At 35.8% G+C, this 24,373-nt stretch overlaps 1 protein-coding gene across 1 annotated transcript in view; it reads left to right on the forward strand.

The window, feature by feature from the left end:
* Window positions 1-18,164, forward strand: part of LOC150110503 (TNF receptor-associated factor 5-like) — a 101,643-nt gene extending 83,479 nt beyond the window's left edge. Inside the window, exons 8-10 of the mRNA XM_090394227.1 lie at window positions 435-506; window positions 6,310-6,381; window positions 17,827-18,164. Of these exons, the coding sequence (XP_090250353.1) occupies window positions 435-506; window positions 6,310-6,381; window positions 17,827-17,949 (267 nt within the window). The 3' untranslated portion in view covers window positions 17,950-18,164. The remainder of the gene's footprint in view (window positions 1-434; window positions 507-6,309; window positions 6,382-17,826) is intronic.
* The last annotated feature ends 6,209 nt before the right edge of the window (window positions 18,165-24,373 follow it).

Raw genomic sequence — 24,373 nt, forward strand, 5'->3', positions numbered from 1 at the left:
TGTTCACACCAGCTAACTTGGCTATGGCTGAGGAAGATCCTTAAGCTCCTCACATCGCCAACGGGAATCGAACCCAGGACACTCCTTCGTTAGGCATATGGTTGCAAAGCCACTAGGCTAACCACGTGGACAATAACTCCAGTTAGACAAATTAACTAAAAAATCTGTGTGACTGACAGACATAATACAGTTGCTGTGTTATTGGTCACATCATTAATTCTAATCAGCCCAAATCCAATCTATGTATGCAGTCATAGTCAACAATATTAGTCTTCGTTAAAGACAATGATTATTGTTGTACTGAACTGCTTAGTTTCAAATATTTCAGCATACATTTATCATTGTTCTCTAACTGAAGAGTATTTTTTTTAGTGTGGTTATGAGGTTTATTTTAAAAGTAGTTTATCAATTACTGTATTTTGACTTTTGAATAGGAAATGATTCCATCACTAGAAACAGTTAAAGCACTTGAGAAGAATATGAAGCAAATACAAGAACGACTGAAGGTAATGGTGTTTTTCTCCCCTCACATTTTATGTTGTAATTAATCAAATAACAATCCTCCACAAAAACACTATACATAATCAAGTAAGGAAATCATTACAGATGAGTTTTGGACTCCTTGGAGGTATCAAATAATTATAATCATCACACCACACAAATAGTGCATATATCACAGTAGCTATCTAGGTTAGTATCTCTTATAATTGTTTATATATTTCAGTTTTATATTGATCAGAGTTGAATTTTGGACTGCAGGTATTTTTACTGGTTATATGAAGACTATCAGGATGGCTTTATGTTATTGGAAGAACTCTGCTACACTGCGATATCTTTATGACATACAAAATGTGGGATACATAAGCAATTTTTGGCTTATGTTTTCCCTCATCTCCCACTTCCCTTCTGTGTTAGGCTCAGTGACCTGTCATAGTAAAGTAATACTAGGCTTCTTAGAAACCTATTCACTATTTTTGATAAGACAATTAATCCTATGTGTATTATCTTCTATGTCTATAAATTGTGTGCATTCTGCTGGCCAGTTTGCCTGCTTTGTGATTATAAAACAGGCTAACTCATCATCAAATGAAAAGCCCTGATAAAGGTTCTTTGCACCTATAAATCCAAACTAAACTTTTTCCAACCAAAAAGCATTGTGAATGCTGACTGAGCTATGAAGATTCTGCTTATGTATTCTAGATGTATAATTTTGTTTGACCTAATTCTTCACTACAAATGGTCCAGTTTTTAGTGGGATACAATTTGACAAATTTTCATAGAGATCCATATACCAAGTTTCATTAAATTTCATCCAGTCACTGCAAAATTATTCATTAACTAATAAATATGATTCAATTGAAACCATACCATAACTGAACCATGGATGTAGATGTGTGAATTCTAAATTTCAAATTTTATGAAACTACATCATCTAAAGCTTGAGTTATTGTACTGTTTAATCTCGACACATTTTACTGCCTTTTACCCATACAAGGTAGTCGAAATTGAAATGGAATTTGAAAATGGCTTAACAAATTTTTATACTGATATGATTTCAATAAAATCCATTCTCAGATAATTTAAATATGAATGAATAAACAAAATGAATCTAAGAGGTGCTTATGTATTTAGTGAAAGAAAAAAAAAGTAATGTTTTTAAACATATGCTTAAAAATAGTGATATCCTCTTGAGCACCATACTAGCATGAGCTTGAAAATTTTCAGCTGTCTGTTGCTGATCTTTGAGTTAAGAGTCAATCATCCATGCAGTTGGATGAGTGCGATAGAATATTACGCCATTTCATTAAAAAAGACCAGAGTTTGATTTTCATCATGATGAGAGGAATCTTTATATGGGCTTTTTCAAATGACAGTGGAGTTAGCCAATCTTATACAGAAAGATAACAGGGTTTTTTACTGGTGGAAATTTAGTTTTTTTCATCCCACATGCAGGCAAATTGACCAAATAACATGTAATTAACAAAGGGGAAAAAAAAGTTTCGGGGGTTGTAGATGGCAGACAGGGGCATACTTTGTAATGTCCTGTCTGCCACCTTATTAAGTAATGCAGATAGTTGTGTGGTATAGAATGCCTTCCCACACTTGGACTCCTTTGAGATATCACATATGAGTATTTAGGCTTAAGTGCTGGATTAAACTCAGTTAAATTTAATGGAATGAATACAGCATAGAAAAAATTAAACACAAGTTCAGTCATTCCTATATTTCATCTGTCACAGAGACATCATCAGGGACAAAATATTAAAATTGTAATAACACACACAAAAATGCACAACAGAGTAAGTGGAGAAGTTGGACTAGGAGACTAAAGTCCTACGAGGGGCATCCTTGATAGGTGCTGTTGGTGAGTCTTAGCTGTTGAGCTGGAGGCCTAAGAATTAATGTTTCTCAAATCATGGAAAGTTTAATACAACCGTATTTATTTAGATTAGGTTGATAATAATAAAAAAAAAAAAAAACTTTCAAGTTTGTATTTGCTATGGTGGGAGCATAATAGTTTTTTTCCATTTGATTTGCTGAAAGGTATCCAATACAACTGAGAAACAGATCCATGAAGGCTGTCATACTTTTTGATATGTTTATCATTTATTTGAGAGAATACTTCAAAGTCCAGGGCTGAGAATAGAAAGTTCAGATCAGAGAGAGAGCTAACAGTTATGCTAATAGCAGTTAAGTTACTACAAGTAGTGGCAATCTGGTCTTGAAGCAGTGCAATGCTAGCACATCTGTAGATTCAAAATGTTTGGATGAGTGAAATTTTATTTTCAAATTAACACAGGTGGAAATAACTCCAGTGTCCTTGAATCTTTTAGGAAGGCTAGTCAGTTCAGTTCCCTGGATAAGTGGAGTTTCCACTTACTGTAATGTTTAATTTTGTGTGCTACATACCTACTCCATTTAGAATTAATTAATGTGGTATAGCTTCAAACTTATGAAATCAACTCCTTCTCTTCATTCTTTCTACCTCGGTTATTTGGAACAGCACATCTCATTCCATATTCCTCAGTGAATACAATCCCTAGATCTTCAAGGAATGCATTAACTAACAGATTCCTCTCATCTCTATCACTGTCTTATATACAGCTGTGTCATGTTTTAGATCTTATAACATTTCATGTATGGGGTTGATATATTACAAAAAAAAAAAAAGAGACAAAGTATGGAACGTTTTCAATTATTTCAGGTCTCCAATAAGCAGGGTAGTGGTCTTACAAACAATAATGGAATTCATTTCTAATCTAAAGACATCCACAAAACATGCATTCCCAAAGTGGGATTCAAACCTAACCTATGGTCTGTTGATTGGAGAGTGATAATGTCAACCAGGCTGGCATATTATTGAGATCCTAACTATAAATTTCAATTCATTTACTGGGCTCAATGTTAATGAAGCTGTAGGAATGGATGACTGTGCAGAATTATATACATTTTCTGTCCAAAAAGAAACTAGTACCGCCACCTGTTGTATCTTTTTGTTGTTGAAAGCGGCAATCTTTATTAGTGTTGTGTCGACTGTCGTTTGTTTCATTAGAAACAGAATTATATGTGCCAAGAGTGATAGTATGTTTTGACGAACGGTTGGAAAATTAGTTTCAAACAGAGAGCTGCAATTGACTTTTGTGTTAAACTTGGTAAAATTATCGAAACGCATCAAATACTTCAAAAAGCATATGGTGATGAATGCTTATCCCGTACTCAAGTTTACAAGTAGCTTAAGCAATTTCAAAGTGGTGGTAAGACACCTGAGGATCACTAAAAGCCGGGCCGTCCAGAAACTGGACTGAGCAAAGTAAGCCCAAAAAAGTGCATGATTTCATCAAAGAAAACCCGAAATCGTCCATGAGATTGATTGAAGATGAACTGGGGATTCCAAAATCAACTGTGCACAACATTTTGACCAAGAGTTTGGACCTTTGTAAACTGAATTCACGATCTGTTCCCCACAAGTTGACCGACGACCAAACAATGTATTGAATTGAACACTGCAAGGATCTCATTAAAATCCTTGGAAGGACTCAAACTTCCTTGAAACAATCGTTACTGGTGACAAAACATGGTGTTATGAGTATGAGCTCGAAACAAAGCGCCAGAGTGCAGCAGAGACCACCAGAAGAAGGGCATCAGAAAAAAGTCACTTGGAGAAGCCAAAAGTAAAGACTGATTTGTTTCTATGATTCCAAGGGCATTATCCACAAAGAATTCATTCTGCCTGACCAAACAGTAAATGGTGAGTTTTATCTCAAAGTTTTGAAGCGATTGATAGCGAGAATTTGTCGCGTACAGCATGAATATCGTGATGCAGGCAGCTGGTCACTTTTGCACGATAATGCACCATCTCATCGTTCGAACATTGTGAGACAGTTTTTGAGTAAAAACCAAGTTTGTGTGTTGGATCACTCGCTGTATTCACCTGATTTAGCACCCTGTGACTTCTTTTTCTTCCCCTGACTTCATTTGCCGATGAAAGGAAAGAGATACACCATTGAAAACGTTTGAGCGGCAGTAACCACAACCCTCAACAGTTATCCCAAAAACCGATATATAAAAAACTCATTTAACGAATTAATTGACTGTGCCAAATTCTGTATCGAAGCTGGGGGAGAGTATGTTGATTGAAATAAATGATTTGAATAATTATAATGGGGCTGTGTTTTATTTTCTATCAAAAGTTCGGTTTCTTTTTGGACAGAGGGTGTATTTAGGGAACATGCAATAGAGTTAGCTGTGCCCTTGTCCATATTTAATGAGTCTTGAAAGGTTTCTAAGAAGTGGAGGAAGACAAAATACTGCCATTACACAAGTCGGCTCTGGAACAAAACTTTCCATTTACGGTTTGTATATCTGCAGTTCTAATAAATGTATTGGAGAAGTTTATTAGGAATAAAATACAGAGTTCTCTAAGGGTCATCATGGGTTTGTGAAGCAAAGTCCAAGAATACAGTGATATTCTTAGACTTTGCAAATGGATTTGGTCTCTCTGAATGATATCCCCCTAAAGCTGTGTGTACAAGAGAGACAATTTCTAGAAAAGAAAGGTGACCAGTAGTGTGCTGCAGGGTTTTGTTATGGGAGCTCCTTCTATTTCTCAACGTGGGGCATACGCTCCACATGGGGGCAATTTGAATATTTTTGGGGTAATTAGAAAATGTACATGTACATATTTATACTGTACTTTTTCAGAACTTGGCTGACTATTATGCTGGGGGGGGGCATCACAATCTTTGAGACATTGAGGTGGGGCATGATCCAGAAAACGTTGAGAAACACTGGTTTAACTTAACCATAAATATTTTATATGGATTGATGGAGTATCTTCACTTGTTTGCTGATGATGCAAAGTTGGAGAAAGTTATGAGTGGTGCTGATATTAATTCCCTTGATGTACACTTACATAGCCCTTTTAGGTTGGAAAAATGAGTTTTTAATGCAATTTTAATGTTAATAGTGCTAAGTGTTGCACTTGGGAATGCAGAGGTATAAGGAGGTGGATGAGATTCAAGATCTGAGGATGATGGTCAATAGTGTCCTCATGTTTAAAGGGAATTGCACTGTAATGAAATGAGTATGTGGTGCATTATACTATGATAGGAAGCACACTGACTAATAGGTGATAAGAAGGTGGTTGTGCCATTATAATAAACATTGGTAAGACAGACATAGATGAAATAGACTGCCATGCTCAAATATGATCACCAGGTTTCCATTGTGATGTAGACATATTGAAGAGCATTCAGAGATAAGTGACTGAGGTTATATTAGAACAGTGGAATATTGGTTATGGGGAGAGGTTGAAGGAATGTCAATTGCACAGTTTTGGTGGCTAGGCAGAAAAGAATGATGGTATGGCAGTGATGATAGTGAAGGAATTTTACTAGACAAACAGAAAGGGTGGGATTATAAAAAGGAGAGGATAGTGAGAATGAGAGACCATTTCTGGAAGTTATGTAACAGTGTGGTGAAGAGGGGAGTGAGTAGATTTTTTTATATGGAATAAGAGTGAGTGAGTGGGGAATATATTGCTGGAATGTTGTGAATGCTAGTGGGATGAATGAGTTCAAGGTAAAAAAACGATATCTGGCTTGCTGAGCAAGCAAGACATCTGACAATGAGCAACTGTGAATTTGTTATTTAATAATGTTGGTATAAATAAATAGTGGAACAAAGCAGTCTTCACAGTGTCTTGAGAAATACATTCTAAAATATGATAAAGATAAATAAGATTTATTTTTTTTTATTATCTATGTACACTTATATACTAAACACTTACTAATCAGAAATTACTTACAGGACTATGATAAACTCGAAAGAACATTTACAGAAATGAACAGTACAGTAAGCCTCTTGAAAGAACAAATTCAGGTGGGTGAATCAACCAATTTTTCTAGCAACACTTTGACATTTTTTTCAATGTGACCCAGATAAATATGCTACACACACACACACCCCCACCCACCCACCCACCCACCCAATGCTTGGAAAGAAGTCAACAGACACCATAGTGTGAGGAACAAAAACAGCCACAGCACCCACCTTAAGATGCAGGACCTTTTTTTTGCTGCAATGACTGCAGCAATCCTACAGGACATGCTTTCCAGAAGCATAAGAGTGATCAATGGGAATTTTGGACCATTCTTTCTGTAGGCACGTAACGAAGTCATGGACTGTTGTAGAGGGACATTCCTCAACTCTGCTTGATGCTCATCCCACAGATGTTCAGTAGGGTTGATATCAGGGCTTTGTGGAAGTCAGTCATATGTAGTGATGCTCATGTCCACAAACCACACAGTTACAGAAGCAATCTTATGACATGATTCAGTCTTGTTGAAGGAGACAATGGCCAGTTCCATAGAAACACCACAAAATAGGAAGCACTGCGTTGTCCAGAATAGTGAGATACTTCTCAAAGTTCAATGTTTGTGGCACCACAAATAGACATGATGCCAAACCACGAAAAACAGGACATACCCACACTGCCACCTCAGAATATCATAGTTAGGGTTAGACATTCTGGGTAAGAGACGTTCATCAGGCATCTGCCACACCTGTCTGTAGCATGATTCGTCACTTCATAGCATAGCTTTTGAAGCTTCCATGTTCCACTGTACATGTTTTTTGTACCACTGAAGATGACACTGCATGTTGGTTTGGATAATCTGGGGCTTGCATATTGCGGTCCCATCATGGTAACCCATGTTGTAAGCCTTGTTCTGAATGTTTTTGTGTAGATTCATGTTCAGTCAATGCCCGGAACTCCGCATTCAATGTGTCAGCTGCCAAATGGTGGTTTTTACATATTATCCTTCACAGTACCCTATAGTCACATCTGGTGAGCATGGTGGGTTGTCCACTGTGGGTAGCACTTGCAGTTGACTCTCTGCACCATTTCCATCTCCGTATGGTATCACTGATTGTTGACTTATATCTGTTGTCAATAATTTGCAAAACAGATAAGCCTGCAACATGACATCCTATCACCATGCCTCTTTCAAATTCCATCAGTTCAATTCTCGCAGCCATTTCACCCAGACTGTTGCACTGACTTGGAAGCATCATATTCCTCCAATTTATACTTGCTACAAACACGTGACTCGTTACATGGCACAACACACCTTGCCCATGCAGAGGGGTTGTCTCTTGACTTCTTTCCCAGCACTCCTGGGAAATGGGTGGTCTGAAAAGTTCTTGGCTTAACAATGAAAAAATGAATTTATAATTTCAAAATTATTTTTATTTTTCACCATAATCTCCCTTAAGACTAATACATTTATTCCAGCAATGCTCCAACACAATTATCCTGTTCCTGTAGTGGTTCTCAGTAAGATCTGCAAAATACCCCTCTACAGCTGCAATCACCTCTTGATTCAAAGAAAAATGCTGACCAGCAAGGAAGAGTTTGTTTTGGGAAGAGATAGAAGTCAGAGGTGTCCAAATATGAGGAATAGGGTGGATGTTCCAACAATTTATAGTGCAGATCCCTTAAATTTTCCCATTGCATTGTTCTGATGAAAGATTTTTTTCTTCTTTTGCAAACCAGGTCTTTTCTCAAGAATATTTTCGTCTAGTCTGGTTAAAAGATGGGAATAATATTCCCCAGTTATTGCTTTACTCTTTTCAAGATAATTAATAAACAAAATGCCTATAGCATCCCAAAACACAGATGCTATGATCTTTCTTGCTGATTGAACTGACTTTGTCTTCTTTAGCACTGAACAACTAGCTTCTGTCCACTTTTTTGACTGCTGTTTGGATTCTGGTGTATAATGGTGAATCCTAGTCTCATCCATAGTATTAAATCGATGCACAAAATCAGTTTCATTCTTATTAAAATAAGAATGAAACTGATCTTGGACTCACTGGTCATCCAATACCATATCGTGCACTTGATCAATGATTTCTGGTGTTGTTACACTTTTTGGACGTCCTTCACGTAGGTCATCTTCAAGGCTGATACGGCCACATTTAAACTCAGCAGCCCATTTCTTAATTGTCGAAAATGAAGGAGAAGAGTGACCATAAACTTTTATGAACTTCGAATGAATTTCTTTTGGTGTTAAACCTTCTTTTACAAAGAATTTTATAACTGCACGATACCCAATTTTATCCATTTCAAGGGGTACAGACAACACTTTTGCTTCAGACAGATGTATAAAACAAAGTACTTGATAGAATGACTTGCAATTTCACATGGTTGCTTATGACAGATGTACCAACTTGGGAAAAAAATTTATTGTCGATAGTGTTGCCATCAAGGCAGAGAACTTTTCGGACCACCCTCGTACATGATCAATGCATCATCAGATGTACATGATCAGTGTTAAATATGATAATACTAGTCACAAAGAGGATACTATTTTATTTGATGTAACAAGGATTTTGATCGTTTTACTACATAAAATACTTCTGCTTCTATTTAATAACTTTCACAGAATAAGTCTGACCGTCTTACACCATTGCATACAATTAGCAACACTGATCGTAACTAGTCTGGTATTTTAAGTCTTGTTTCCCCTCCCCGTATGTATACAGTGCTCTCTCATTACCCAATCTTCAAATGAATAGATCTTTAGATAATCAATCCTTTAATTGATATCACATCATCATCTAACTCCTGGAGTTAGTATAATTGTTTAACTCCTCAAGTAAGTGTACTTTTGGTTAACCAACTAGAAAATTAATTTCCCAACATGATTTGATAATTGAAAAAATTAAAACTATCTTTGTAGTATCTTTCAGGGTGCAAAGATGGTTCATATGTGCTATTCAAAGGAAGAGGTGAAAGGTAAAAATGAGCACTTTTAAGGAAACACTTGATCCCATATGCTACAAAGTAAGACAGTTGAATTTTCTGCTAGTCACTCCAAAAGCCTAAAGACTTAACCAAAAATTAGATACTAATGAGACTTAGTTGATTGAGGAAGATAATATAGAGATAGATATTGTCATTTTCATGGAAGACATAACTGAATTGGTGAAAGGATTATTATTACTTATGAAAGCAGACAAATTGTGACCAAGGTGAGTAGAAGCTCATCACAAAGTTATGGTAGGTTACAGATGGCACCTTAGTGATTATCTGATGGAGGCCAATAGGAAAAAATATATTGTGGTTGTAGCAAAGATCTGGGACTGTGTTGGCAGATTAGCACATTGTGAGTAATCATCGTGGAAGATTTTAACTATAGGAACATAACACCACATACAGTTTAAGAGATAATTACTTAAAACAGTACATGATGGAAGGGATCTCAGATTTAAGAGTGTTAGATCTGAAAATAGTATCACAGAATTTATCCAAAACCGAAGAAGCCACTTTATTCCAGATTGGAGAGAGTGATCATGATTATGCAGTCTTTGAACTGAGAAGTGCTTAAGCAATTTAACTGTCAGTTAAGAAGGGAACTACTGTGACAAACTTTGTTCTGTTCTTATGCCATGATGTTGCTCCAAGAGACCTTAAGGGAAGGGCAGAGGAAATGGTCAAGAAGTGTTTAAGGGAAGCAGTATCAAAGTGTATACCTAGAGTAAGGAGGATAAAGCAGGCAGGAGTTAAATGGAGTGGCAGCATAATTAAGCAGAAACTGAAAAAAAAAATTTATGCAGGAACATAAGGAAACAGTTAATCAATCACAAATAGTCAGAGCATAGGTATGATAGATAACCAACATGGTGAAGAAAGCAAAATTAGATTAGAAGAGGAAATTAGCTAAGTAGGTCAAAAGAAATTCCAGAGAGTTCTTTCATCGTGTGATAAGAAAAAGAAAGAAAGAATGATTATGGAAGGATAACTTTAATGAATACAGATAGCAGGAAGGTGACAAGAAATAGTTGAATTACTGAGTGATCACTTTGCAATGGTGTATGCAATGGGGGGGGGGGGGGGAGTGGGATGCATCTTGTCCCCTCTTCTTTTTAATTGTTTTCTGGAATATGTCATAGATGAAGCTCTTCATGAATATGACACTGGAGTAGTAGTTGGCAGATTAAGCATAAATAACTTACGTTTTGCAGATGATATCGATCTTCTCGCAGAAAGTGAAGAAGAATTACAAGAGATAACCAGCTGTGTTTTCGGAACATTAAAAAAAATATGGATTATACATAAACCTACAAAAAACAAAAACAACGATAACCTCAAAATCAAACATTGAATTCTTAAAGATACAAATTGAGAATATAAACAAATTCACTTATCTAGGAAGCACGTTGAGTCAAGATGGTTGCTCAAAAATCGACATTAAATACCGAATTGCTAAGGCAACCATGGCCCTACAGAAGTCAAAACCATTGTGGGGAGATAACAGAATAGCAATCACAACTAGACTAAGACTAATTCACAACTTGGTGAATTCTATCCTCTTGTATGGTTGTGAGGCCTGGACTTTATTGAGGGAAGATGAGAGGAGACTCCTCTCTTTTGAAATGAAAACTTACAGAAGACTTTTGAGAATTCCTTATACTGCTCAGAAACCAATGAAAATGTCCAAAAACTGACTGATTCAATAGATGGGAGAAATAGGGAAAATATTCTGACAGTCATCAGAAGAAGACAGATGAAATGGTTCGGACATGTGGAAAGGGCTAATGGCATTCCAAAGCAAGCACTAGAAGGAATCCAGGATTAGAGGCCGACCACGATTAAAATGGACTGATAACATCAAAAAATTGAAAAATTCCTCCCTTTCTCAACTGACATCAAGAACAAGAGATGATTGGAGGAGGCTAAAGAATATCACCTACCAGTCATGAGTGACCTAATGGTCCATTTAGAAATAAGGGAGAGAAGAAGAATATGGACAAGAGATGGCATCTGTGGGAAAGAGTGAATTTTTTGAGTTTTAATTTCCTTAGGCAGTATATGCAATGTAAGGAACATGAGGATCCAAGGTCTTGGATTTGATCATTGCATCAGAGGTTGTTGTTATAAATGGGGTGTCAAATGCTGGCATGATTGAATAAGTGGTTAGCATACCTGCTCTGAAACCAATAGCCTGCAGGTTCGAATCCTATGTTGAGCATGGATGTTCATGATTGTCATTAGGTGAGAGATGAATTTTATTGCTGATGTGAGCTACCTCCCCACTTATTGCAAGCCTGAAGTGGCTTGAAAAAGTTGCATTCTGGTCTCTAAAGCACTTCTGGACTATGTAAAAAACACAAATATATAATTGATAAAAATAGAAAAAATATCCTATCCTAGCCCATTCACGGTACAAAATGTATTAAATGTTTGCAAATAGCCTCTCATGAGTGGGAGTAACATAGTTACTTCCACTCCATGTTTTAAAAAGATGAGATATTGAAAAGTCTAGAGATTGACTAAGATGGTTTCTGGAATGTTGAATATGAAGAAAGATTGAAGAAATGCAATTTGCATAAGGAGGGAGTAAGGTAGGGAGATATGAATGAAACATAAGCTGGTAAAGGATTATTACCAGATTAATATGGAAGTCATAGAATGGGTATCTCCATCACTGGAAGCTGTATTATAAGAAGGATGTGATTTTTTTTTTTGGGGGGGGGGGGGTAGTTTTTTTGCATGGAGAGTGATGGATGATTGGAATGTATTGCATGAGCGAAGAGATGGTAATTGCATTTAAGGTACAGTATCCTGAGCTGTCAGGGAGAGGAAAAAAAGTACAGTTTGTATTCGAAAAATTTATAACAATCAGGAGCTTGCGTAGTTCAGTGGATGTTGCGCTTGCACACCACAGTGTTTGACTGCACAAAGGAAGACTTGGTTTCAAATCTAGTCACCAACTAGAGGAAATTTTTCTAATCCTTTTTTCGATTGGTTCCCAAGTTAGTTGATCTCTTGCACGAGCAAGTGGGGTTTTCTCCCGGAAACTCTGGTTTTTCTTCCCATAAACTCGAGAAAATTGACCGTAGAACCCACACTATTTCAGACATTAAATATATTGTGTTAGGGACCATGAGATGGCAGCACTTGGGTCAGCTATCTCTGATTAGCAACCAGTGGAGAGTGGAGATTGAACTGCCCACCCAGTTTCCAACAGTTAGATAGGGCTAAAACAGACTTGCCTACTCCTTATACAGGCATAAAAAGGCATTAGCTGATTTTTTTATTATTTTTTTTATATTCAAACCAGCCTGGCTGAGCAGATACTGTATTATTTTATAACTCCACACTGAGAGGGGGGGGGGAGGTCTTAAGATCTATAACATGAGTGTGTGGGAAGGGCAAGTAATTACAGAGAAGCAAGGAATCTGTTCATGTGTTTCTTGAAGAGTTAGGGATTATGTTTAATGGTTACTTTACTGGGCATTTCATCTCAGAAAAGTAGGTTTAATTTCTGGAGGGTGGGAAGGGTTATAGTCTAGTACTGCATGAGAAGAATGTGTTAGGTAAGTCAATAAGGCATAATAAATTTAGTTTAATCCTTTATCCAAGTGTGGGCAAACAAAGTTTGCGCATGAAAGTATCTTCAGGACTGGAGTAAGGTGGTACAACACCAGGGCACTCCTTGCAAAGGTGGAGCAAGATACTAACACTCCTATCTCAGTATCTCCCACAATGCAAAACGCATCTCCTTGCGGATATGTCAAATGTTATGCATTAAGGGAAGGGCCACAACCCAGACTAGTTTCGACCTTTATTGAGGTCTCTTCAGTGGGAGCCAGGCCCAAGTGGAGATACCAGGCAGAAGCATTAGCAGGTCATCTCTACCTATAGGAGTTGCCAAATGGTGTGCCACCTTTTTTTAATAAATTACTCTGGATTTAGAGAAAGATGTTGAAAGTCCTGAAGATACTTTCAGACACAAACTTTGTTTGCTCACACTTGGATAAAGGATTAAACTAAATTTATTATACTCTAACCAAGTGAAAAATAAACTTTCAACATCTTTCTCTAAACCCAGAAACTAGTCTGGGTTGTGGCCCTTCCCTTAATGCATAACATTAGACATATCTGCAAGGAGATGTGTTTTGCATTGTGGGAGATAGTGAGATAGGAGTGTTAGTAGCTTGCTCCACCTTTGCAAGGAGTGCCCTGGTGTTGTACCACCTTACCCCAGTCCTGAAGATACTTTCAGGTGCGAACTTTGTTTGCTCACACTTGGATAAAGGATTAAACTAAATTTATTATACTCTAACCAAGTGAAAAATAAACTTTCAAGTCAATAAGGCACTGAACTAGATAGGATTCCTCACCATATTTTAAGAGAATATGCTAATGAACTAAAGCTTCAAAACGTGGTGAAGATAAGTGAATAGCATTTTTTCTTATCTTCATTTCACTGAAAGTCTTACTGGGAATGTACCCAATGAGTGAAAGGAAGATAAGAAAATGCCATTGCACAAGGGTGGCAGTAGATTGGAGGCATCAAACTATAAACCAGTTTATATTAACTGTGTAGTTAATATTTTAGGAAGATAAGTGACAGATCACATACAAATTGGGAAGAATAAGGGAAATATTATCCATGAAGGTCAGTATAGATTTGTTAAGGGGCAATCTTTTCTGCAGTTTTGCTCTTTTTTTATAATAAAGTGACAAGAGTGGTTAATGTGAAAAAGGCATATATACTGCCATTTTTTGGATTTTGCAAAGCCACATGATAAATGGATATTAATTTTCGGTGCATGGAGTTGATATCATGCTAGTGAAATGGATTGAAAATTGGCTGTCTGACAGATATGTTATGTGAGCAGTAGGGTTCCACAGTGATCAGTACTGAAATCTTTGCTTTTTTTAAGTTTTGAGTCAGTGATATTGTTACTGGGTTGAAAGGAGAAATTCAGTTATTTGCAGATAATATGAAGCTCAAAAGGGTTATTAGTAATATTGGCAGTGTAGTCTTAGAGGATGATTTGAATGAGCTGGACAGATGGGTAAACGAATGTGGATACTAGTTTAATGCAACTAAATGTAAGATCATGAAATTTGGGATCCACCAAACCAATGAAAAGGCTGCACACTCTTGGTGGAGCTATGATAGAAAAATTGGAGGGACAAGGGATCTTTAGGTTACAGTGGATAAGCATTTGAAGTTTAGGGTTCATATTGTTCAGGTAACCCAGAGGACTTTGATCAGTTGAGATAAGAGTGGCGATTCCATTGTGCAAAGCCCTGATCAAACCATATTTGGATTATTGTGCTCAGATCTGATCACTGTATTTGAAGAGGATATACAGTGATGATAAAAAATATATCAGGACTGTACAATGTTAGATGAGGACATGCAGAATGCAGAGTTTGGAAGATAAAGAGATTGAGATATATAAATCACCGATACGTATTGACACTGTGGGATGATTTTTTTTTTTTTTTTTTTTTCCCCCCCATATAGCAGAACAAGGAGAATAGACTTTTTCTGCAGGGGTGAATTCTCCATACTTGCTGCACAAGCTTATTAATTGAGAAAGAAGTAATATTTATTTGTTAATAAATGCATGCATTTATAAGCATTCCATTTAGGCTTTTATTTTTGCAGACAGAAGACATCTTAAGCTTGTGCAGCAATAATTGAGCTTTGCGTTGTGTATCGAAGGCTGATGCTTGCTCGGTTGTAGGAGCTTCCAGGTCCTCGCTGCAGCACTGTGATTTCATGTGCACGCATAGCTGTTTCTGTTCCCTTCACATTGTCTTAAACACAGGCCATATGCAGTCAGAGTAGCTCTAGCCAGTGAGCTTCAGCCAGCCTTTACAAGTATGCATTTTGCTTGGGAAAATTAAGTTACAACCAACTTTTTATGATGTTATTGACCAGTTCAGAAAGAAGATTACATAAATTTCTAAATAAATGGTCAGTAATTTATTATTCCGCTAATCAGACTTCAGTGATAACAAGATCACTCCCCGAATGATAAAAGCAAGCGTGAATTTCAAGACCAGCATTCGCCCCTGCTTTTCTGTGAAAGTAGGTGGTGAGTAGGAGGGTAAGAAGTGGCTTTTTTTTTTTGTGTGTGTGGAGAGTGGTTGGACCATGGAATTCATTGCTTGATAAGATGGTGAGTGGATTTTAAGGAGTCGTATCATAAGTTTTGTCAGAGATGGACCTCCTGTGATGAGTTTGTGATTCCATGGTGGTCCTGAATATTGAAGCAAGATGATGATATTGTATCTAGTATTATATATATATATATATCTAGGATGATATCTAGTATTGAAGCAAGAGGATGAGAAGTTGTTTCACTGAGCTTGGAGCCGAACTGTATATGGATATTATTAGACACCTCCAAGGAGTCCAAACACTCATTGAGGGAGGACACCTGCTCTGCAACTCTGTCTCCACCACTCAATCCACCAGCTGACTGCAACCACACCAATGCCATCTACCACTAGTATTCACCAGTAATTGCCAACATTCATACATGATTAAAGGAAAATGGAGGAATGTTATTGGCCAGTTCAGTGTACAGCATCTAATGTACAGAATACCACCTATAGAAAATATGATGCAGAATCAGAGTGGGAAAGCAAATGGTGGCATTCATGAAAGAGGAATCATCTGTAAAGCAAGTAGCTTTCTTCTGGATACAATCAAACATTCTGATGGAGGTTTTGTATGTCACCCTGTGAGAACAATATTTTAAAGTTCTGTGGATTTGAGATTTATAAAGTGTTAGGAATTAAGTAAAATAGAATATTTAGACTGAAAAATAATACCAAGCTTTTTGGAGGCTGAAGAGGCTATGGATGCATGATGCAAGGATAGGAGATGTGAAAGTCAACCCAAGAAAAGAAAACTGATCTTAGTTGATGAGCAAAATATTATCAAAAGTGAGGAAGAGTGAAGTACATGGTCTTTCTTCCAGGAAATAAGATAGGATTATTCATCATAAAATATTATTACCAGAATCACTTACATTTTAATGTCTTTATTTGTAAAATTTTCACCTAAGCATAGCCATTGTCAAGGCAATTAGAGAAAAACGTGCGAGCACACACACAAAAAAAAACAATTGAATTGAAAGCATGTGATATTATGTACACTATCAGCTGCAGAATAATAGCTCCACCTGCATTAAATAGATATTCAAAATAAACTACAATAAAATTTAGTTAATAAATTATATTTAAATACAGTTTGTGATCGTGGATAATATTATCAATTGGCTATTGTTATCAAAAATCATTCGGTCCCAAAACACACCATTTAAAATTAATTAAAAATAATCTGTCTATTATAATCAAAGTTCTGGGTTATTGTTATCAAAATCCTTGAATGCTTAGCCTTTTGCCTTTCAGAATTAAGAACTTTAAGGGTTAATCAGGAAAAAATTTGATTTGACAAAGAACATTTGTCGAAATCTAACTTGTGTTAATCTTCTTTTAATCTTATTCTTCAGTAAATCTTATCTTCCAGACAAATGCAGGTGGGTATAAATACAGTCAAATTGTGATTTTTTGAGTTTATTTTTCTGCTCTCTTTCAGTAAGTGAATTTGACTTTAAGTGCTTGTTAAAACAGCCCTTAGCATTATAGCAGAAGCAAGTAAAAAACAAAGATTTATCTTTTCAAGAAAAGCAAAGAATTTTGGAGTGCTATTTTGGAGTTTCCCAAAATGAGTCAGCATAGTTAAAGATCTTAAAAAAACAGTTCAAACATAGAAACCTCAGCTCTTACTAATGAGGACACAGATTGGAAGAGAGCCTGATCTGGTAAGGATAATCAAAGTTGAAGCAGCATTAAAAATTTGGTTTAGTAATGTTCATGAAAAGAATGCTTTGATTAATGGGCCTTTGATCCATCAACAGAAGAACTTGCAAAAACAATGGACAAAGAAAATTTCACCGCAACTAATGGATGGTTTAACAGGTGGAAAAAGTGCGAGAATATTGTGTACAAGTGTACTCATGGTGAAGGAAAAAACTGATGATTTTTTTTTATATCAGCTGATGCGTGGCTAAAAATTATTGCTGAATATTCTCCCGGGGATATTCAATACAGACAAAACAGGACTATTTTTGTGCAATGTCAGCAAGTGTGAAATTTTGTATAGGGGTCAAAAATTATATAAAACAAAAAATATAATAACTGGCTGGCCCAATTAGAGGTATATTCTTGTTTTATTTTCTTTTGGTTTTTTTGTTCTAAATTTGTCCCAAAAAATGGCTGCTCCAACTAACTAGTGGCAGACCAATTAACTGGAATACACTGTAAATATTATGAAAAAATAATTATATTTTCTTGGAAAAAATTATTTTATCTATGCCTTTTAATCAGTGAGATTATTTTCTGTTCAAGCAACTATTGTATATACCCAGTATTTTCAATGATTTTATTTAGTGATTTTATTTATTTATCCATTAGTGTGACTAAATTATTCATTCCATTTACAGAAAAGGCCATCAAGCAGAGAGGAAAATCACAGATTCCAGCCATCAAGAGGTCTATTTAGCCACAATAGTTCATTTTCGAGTGATGAGAAACAGAAATGCACAGCACCGCCCACAGCTGTATAATTGTAGGGATTGCTTTTGCATTTGTAAATTATTCAAATATTTCTCAAAAATCAGGAAATGGGTCTCTCTGGCAGCAATACTGAAAGCACATCTGTTCATCTTAGGTTTTTCATTTATTTAAATAATTTTCTTACAACTGTCACTAGTGGTTTTAAATTTCATATTTTACCTCTGTATTTTTTGTACAAAGTTGGAGATAAATTGAATGTGTTTAATTTATGTTTTGTTTAATGGACAAATACAAGGAAAATTGGAAAAGGCAGGATGCTAACTGATATGCTGATTTTTTTGGTAATTAATATTTCCCTTACTAGCTGGTTTGGTTTGACAGTAGGTTATTGTCTACATCTACCATACGGCACCGCAAACAGTAACTGGTCATAAAGAATGAAATAAGTACACAGTCACTTTTGTAAGTTCTGCATTTGGTACACTTTGCACAATTCATTTACATGCCAGTGGTTGTGTGTAGTACAACTAGGTAACAATGAGCTATGACTGGAAAGATCTATGACTTCAGGAACTTTTTTATGCTGTTCTAATAAATTAAGAGAGGAAACTGGTTTGATCAAAATTTTAACTTTTTTTTTGTTGTTAGCGTGGTTTAAAAAATGGAACTGTATTTAGAAGTGTTCTTAGTCAGTCAAAAATAGAACTGATTGGAAATTCACTTAATATTATTACTACCAATCTGTGTGTGTATTGCAATAGTAATCAATTAATCAAGGCAGCTGTTTTTCAGGAAAAGGTTGTATTGGGCATCTTTTTACATGATACTGCAACACAAACAGCAAATCATATAAAGACATTTATTAAATGGCTTATATATTTCTCTGGGTTTCAAATCAACATCTTTAGAGCACAACTACTAGTTACAATACAAATGCAACAGTTCAAGTTGTAATGGACAAAAAGATCTAAAGTCCTATAATAAATTTAGTTTAATCCTTTATCCAAGTGTAAGCAAACAAAGTTTGTGCCTGAAGTATCTTCAGCACTGAGGCAACTCATGGTAAAGGTGCACCAAGTTCTCATCACTCCTTGTCTCAGTATCTCCCATAATACAATGGGCATCTCCTTGCAGACATGTATAATGCTATGCATTAAGGGAAGGGCCACTGCCCAAGACCGGTTTCAACCTTTATTAAGGTGAGGTCTCGTCAGTGGGAGCCAGACCCAGAAGTGGTGATATTAAGGCAGAAGCAATAGAGAAGTCATATTTATCTATACAAGTTGCCAAAAGGTGTAACACCTTATTATTAAATTACTCTGGATTTAGAGAAAGATGTTAAAAGTTTTTTCCACTTGGTTAGACTATAATAAATTTAGTTTAATCCTTTATCCAAGTGTAAGCAAACAATCTGGGTAATGGCCCTTCATTTAATGTATAGCATTATACATGTCTGCAAGGAGATGTGCTTTGCATTATGGGAGACAATGAGTGATGAGAGCTTAGTCCACCTTTACCACGAGTTGCCTCAGTCCTGAAGCTACTTCAGGTGCAAACTTTGTTTGCTTACACTTGGATAAAGGATTAAACTAAATTTATTATAGTCTAACCAAGTGGGAAAAAACTTCCAACATTTAAAGTCCTAATTTGGCACCCTCTAATGTTGCAGTTATTAGATTGAAGTTAATCTTAAGATGACTGTCTCCAAAATATTTGGCAGATTTATGCAGCCATACTTGATGTTAGTGTTTCATAGCTATTGCCAACTCTGAAAACAGTCTGACTTGTAATAGTATACTGGTTTTCTTCCATATGACCTGTATGTTCTCCAAGGCAAATATACTAACAGATCTTCCTCTCTGTCCATAGTAGGCCATGTTATGATCAATCATAAGGCATTTCATACATCTCTTGTGATGTGAGAAAGAATGGAGTTTGTTCTTAGGTGAGATCTAGACTCTTAATTTGAAGTGAGATTTAAATGTGGTATGAAGGTTATTTCTTTTGTCATTTACCTATCTTTTCAGATATATCTGGATAAAAATATTGGTGATCTTGCTGTTGTGGCTATGGGAAAAATTAGGAAGAGGGACATATAGTATTTTATCTTTTTTTTTGTAGCAGTTACAGCCACTGGCAGACAAATTCTGGGCAAAGAATGCATCACTAGAACAAATATATAATAATCATTATTGCCAAAATTCAATCTCCTACTCTGGTTCTAAATTGAATATTATTATTCAATTTAGAACCAGAGTAGAGGGAGAGTGTGCCAACAGCATCGAACGATTAATTCCTTCTAACTACTAACCACACTCGAACTTGCTTAACTTTTTCATGAGCCATTAGTAGCAGAGGCTCGACCAACCTTTGCTGGCAATTATTATTACTCCAACACGAAACAGCTTTCTACATTTCGAGCATTAAGTTAATTATCTGAAATATCAGAGCACTTTGAAATTGATGAAAAATGCCCTTAAACTATTTTATCTTATTTTTATCTTCTCCCTTTCTCCTTTGTAAACTTCTATGGGGATTGTTCAACTGATTTGGACCAAATATGAGATGGTTATTTCTGACAAAGCTTTAAGGACCTTTGAAAAATTCAGTCCAAATGAGACTAAAATTAAGGGGAGTTGAGTTTTTTTGTAGTCACCTTTGCAACTTATATTACTGAAGTGGTTAAATTTCACGATGAAATTACTAAGTCTTCTGAGAAATTCAACCTTTGCTCTGTATATATATATATATCTCTACAAGTCATATCATTCAGCTGTTTTTGACAAAATCCGGAATATGGTTTATTATGCTGCTTAAGCCCATTTCCCAAGATTTTTCACACAATTGGATTAAAATCCAAGGGGAGAGGATAATTAAATTGTCTCAGACTACTACTACATCACATTATCACTTTCAAACAGTTATATTTTGACTATTTTATAAGTAATCTCAAAAAAAAAAAAAAAAAAAAAAAAAAAAAAAAAAAAAAAAAGTACTACAGAGAAAGGAAGGCTGGTTGCAATTGAGAAGTTACTTGTTCAGAAAGTTAATTCCCTTCTGAAATTCGAGCAGTATACTATAGGATCATCTGCAAAGAACGGTACAACCAATGATAAATAAGGTGACAATTTCTAAATTATAGCCAACCTCTTGACCCTCTTTTTTATGCAAGATTTTTTTCTTTTATGTGGCACAAATAGATTTAGAAATGTACGTAAATTAAAATTTAATAGTTACAGTAATCATTATAACAAGTTGTAATTATAACTATTAAGGAGAGGATGCATTTGTGAGTGCTGGGAAAAGGTGAGATTAAATGATTCATAATAGTGCTTCAGGGTACACAAAACACAGAAGAACAAAAGAAATACATAATTAACAAAATAAACACACAGGAAAAGGTGTATGGCAAGATCGAAAAATGGAATTTATACAGTTACTAAGAGATAATTACCTGAAACAGAATATGATGGAAGGACCAGGGGTTTGAGTGTGTCAGGTCTGGTAATAGCATCAGAAGATGTATCCATAACCATGGTAGCAGCTCTACCTCTAATCGGAGAAAGTAACCACACTATCTTGTTCTGAGAGGTTGCTAAACATGGAATTTTCAGTCAAGAATCAGTTTATGTGAAACAACAAAGCTGATGATCATGACAAACTTAGGAGCCAGCTTAGAGCAGAGCAGTACCATGGCATAAGAAGCTATGAGGAAAGAATATCAATAGCACATGGGAAGTGGTCAGGGATGGTTTGAGAGAAGCAGTATCAGAATGTACACACAGGGTCAAGAGGATAAGCTGGAGTTAAACAGATAAGTAACAAAGCAAGAGCTGGAGGAAATCTAAAGAAAAAAGGTAATGAGTATGCTCACAAGGAAAAGTGACTTGTATTTTATTATTGTGAATGGGTATTTATTCTCATCACTTTTAAATATGTTTCTGAAACATTTTGTTGAAAATAAACACCTAACAAGACAACTTGCAAAAAGGCAGAAACAAACAAAATGACAACATTATCATTTGTGCATTAGCTTACTAGGAAAGCCATCTATTATAATAATATGGAAGATATTATTTGATACATTTTTAGTTACATTTTATAGCCAAATATAGCTTTTAAAAAATTTCTAAAATTTCCTAGAAGCCTATATGCTCAGCCAATAAAAGGCAAATATAAGGACTTTAAGCTAGTGCTGCAAACTAATGCAACTCCAATGCTGAGGTTATTCTCATAAGCTCTCTGGTTAATTTTCAAAACTTTTGTCTTTCTATATTTGGTTATAAAATATAAATGGATCCATAATATCCTCCATTTCAATATCTTATTTATGCCAAATAGAAGCCATTCCATTTTATATTATAGTCATTATGTTCACAATGTAGCAGTTGTTAGATAACATTGCTGGTTGTAATTTGAAACCACAACTGTGGTATCTACAAATCTATATAAGTCGGACTTATCGTACTTGTATTCCATTCTGTTCATATTTGTCCAGTTATACATATTTTATTTAAAATCTTTAATAAACTCTCGTGAATTTTTTTTTCGGCAATCATTTTTTACTTTACTCATCCTTTAATTCTTTCATTAATGTTACAAAATGTAAGGTTATGCACTTTAGGAAGCAAAGATTACATACTTTACATCACAGTGATAGTAGTGGATGGCAGAAAATCAATGAAGCTAGAGATTTGGAGGTGATGGTGGACAGAAAGTTGAAGCTCAGAGGGCATACTGCAGATGTTGGCAAACAACTCAAAAGTAAAACATTGTTCCACAGGGAAAAAAAAAAAAATTGCACCATTTAATTCAAAACTTCTACTTTTTAATAATGCAGTCGACTGATTGGCCAAGTGGTCAACATATTCATTCTCCAACCAGCATGCTGCAAGTTCAAATGCTGTGGATGTGAACTCTCAGCCTGGTATGGTCGTATTCATTTGTCAAAGATCTGGGAGACAGTCATTCTGAGACCAGATAGCCTGGTTTCTCCAAATTAACTTTATAGTTATATGACCTGCAGAGGCACCATGCTAAGATATTAGTTCTGTTTCAGTTACAATTTCAATGTTTCTAATGATTTGGTTTAGTGCCTATACGCATGTCAGTTATAATTTGTGCTCTGAAGGTAGAAAACAAGTGAAATATTAGCAAGTTCAATAAATTTATTTTTTCATCTCTTGGTGTTGCTTATACAATAAAGTACTATTAAGAATAATCAACAACACCTGCACCTTTCTATATGTAGCCAATAGGAGATAGGATTAATTACCTTGTCATAAACAATATCAGGCAACTGAACCTAACACAAAAGGAAAGATTGGATAAAATTATTTCAAATATAAATCCACAAGAAAATACTTAGTCAATTACGATTTTACTACACCATAAATTTCATCACCACCCAATAACTGGAGAAGAGAAGGAAAAATGAATTCTAATTTCAACATATCAATTTGGACAGGAAGATATGAGTTCTATTGCTACCAAAGGAGCTCCCAAATCACTGGATCTATTGGTTTGTTATATAGTTTTGTTTTTGAATGCACTAATGTTAGATTCAGTAAATACAAAGACAAACACTGTCTATATGATCCCAATGTAATAAAATAATTAAGTGAATATAGCTGTGAAATTACAACTTTTTGTAGCATCTTCTGTTTATTGTTATAGAATGATATACACAGTGTGCCTGTTAAGTAATGAGACAATTATATCAAAACAAAACCATATTTGGAATTGGTTTTTTATTACATAGATTCAAAATAATCTCCATCCAACTCTACGCAAAGTTTACATCTATTGTATAGGTGTACGAAGGCACAGTGGAAGTCCTGAATGGGGGACTTCCTTCAGTGTCTGGGTCACACCATATTGGATGTCATCAATGTTGCTGAAGCACCCCATCCCCTTTCAAGGTACACTTCATCTTTGGAAAAGATGAAGTGTACCTTGAAGATGAGGAGAAAAAAAAAGCCCGTGGGAGTCAAATCTGGCAAATGGGGGGGGGGGGGGGGAAGAGGTTCGACCAAATAGATAGACTTCCAAACCAGAAACTGTTTCAAGGAGGCACACTGTGTGCAGGTGCGTTGTCGCATAACAGAAACCAATTGTGGAACAGTTCTTTCCTGACATGTTGCATGTGGGCATACAGACGTTGCATTGCTCCTAAATAATACTGTTCACTGTGATGGCCTCAGGAACAAATTCACAGTGGATAATTCTAGCAGTGTCAAAAAAAAATGACCACTGTCTTGACACGTGATTTTGGCAACCTGACTTTCTTCTGGGAAAATATTGAAAACCAGCAGAACACTTATGCATGGCTTAGACGATCACTGCCATCAACTTTTTTTTAAAGGTCTTGGTACACTTCTGTAGCAGTTTTTCCTAATTTACAGTAAAATTTTATAACAGCTTTTTGGTCCACAACACAACCTCTGACATTGAGAGTTTATTTTTTACTTGGTT

Source organism: Typopeltis vanoorti, chromosome 1 (assembly GCF_054136105.1).
Source record: "Typopeltis vanoorti isolate ZY-2024b chromosome 1, IOZ_Tvanoo_1.0, whole genome shotgun sequence".
In the NCBI taxonomy this organism is placed as follows: Eukaryota; Metazoa; Arthropoda; class Arachnida; order Uropygi; family Thelyphonidae; genus Typopeltis; species Typopeltis vanoorti.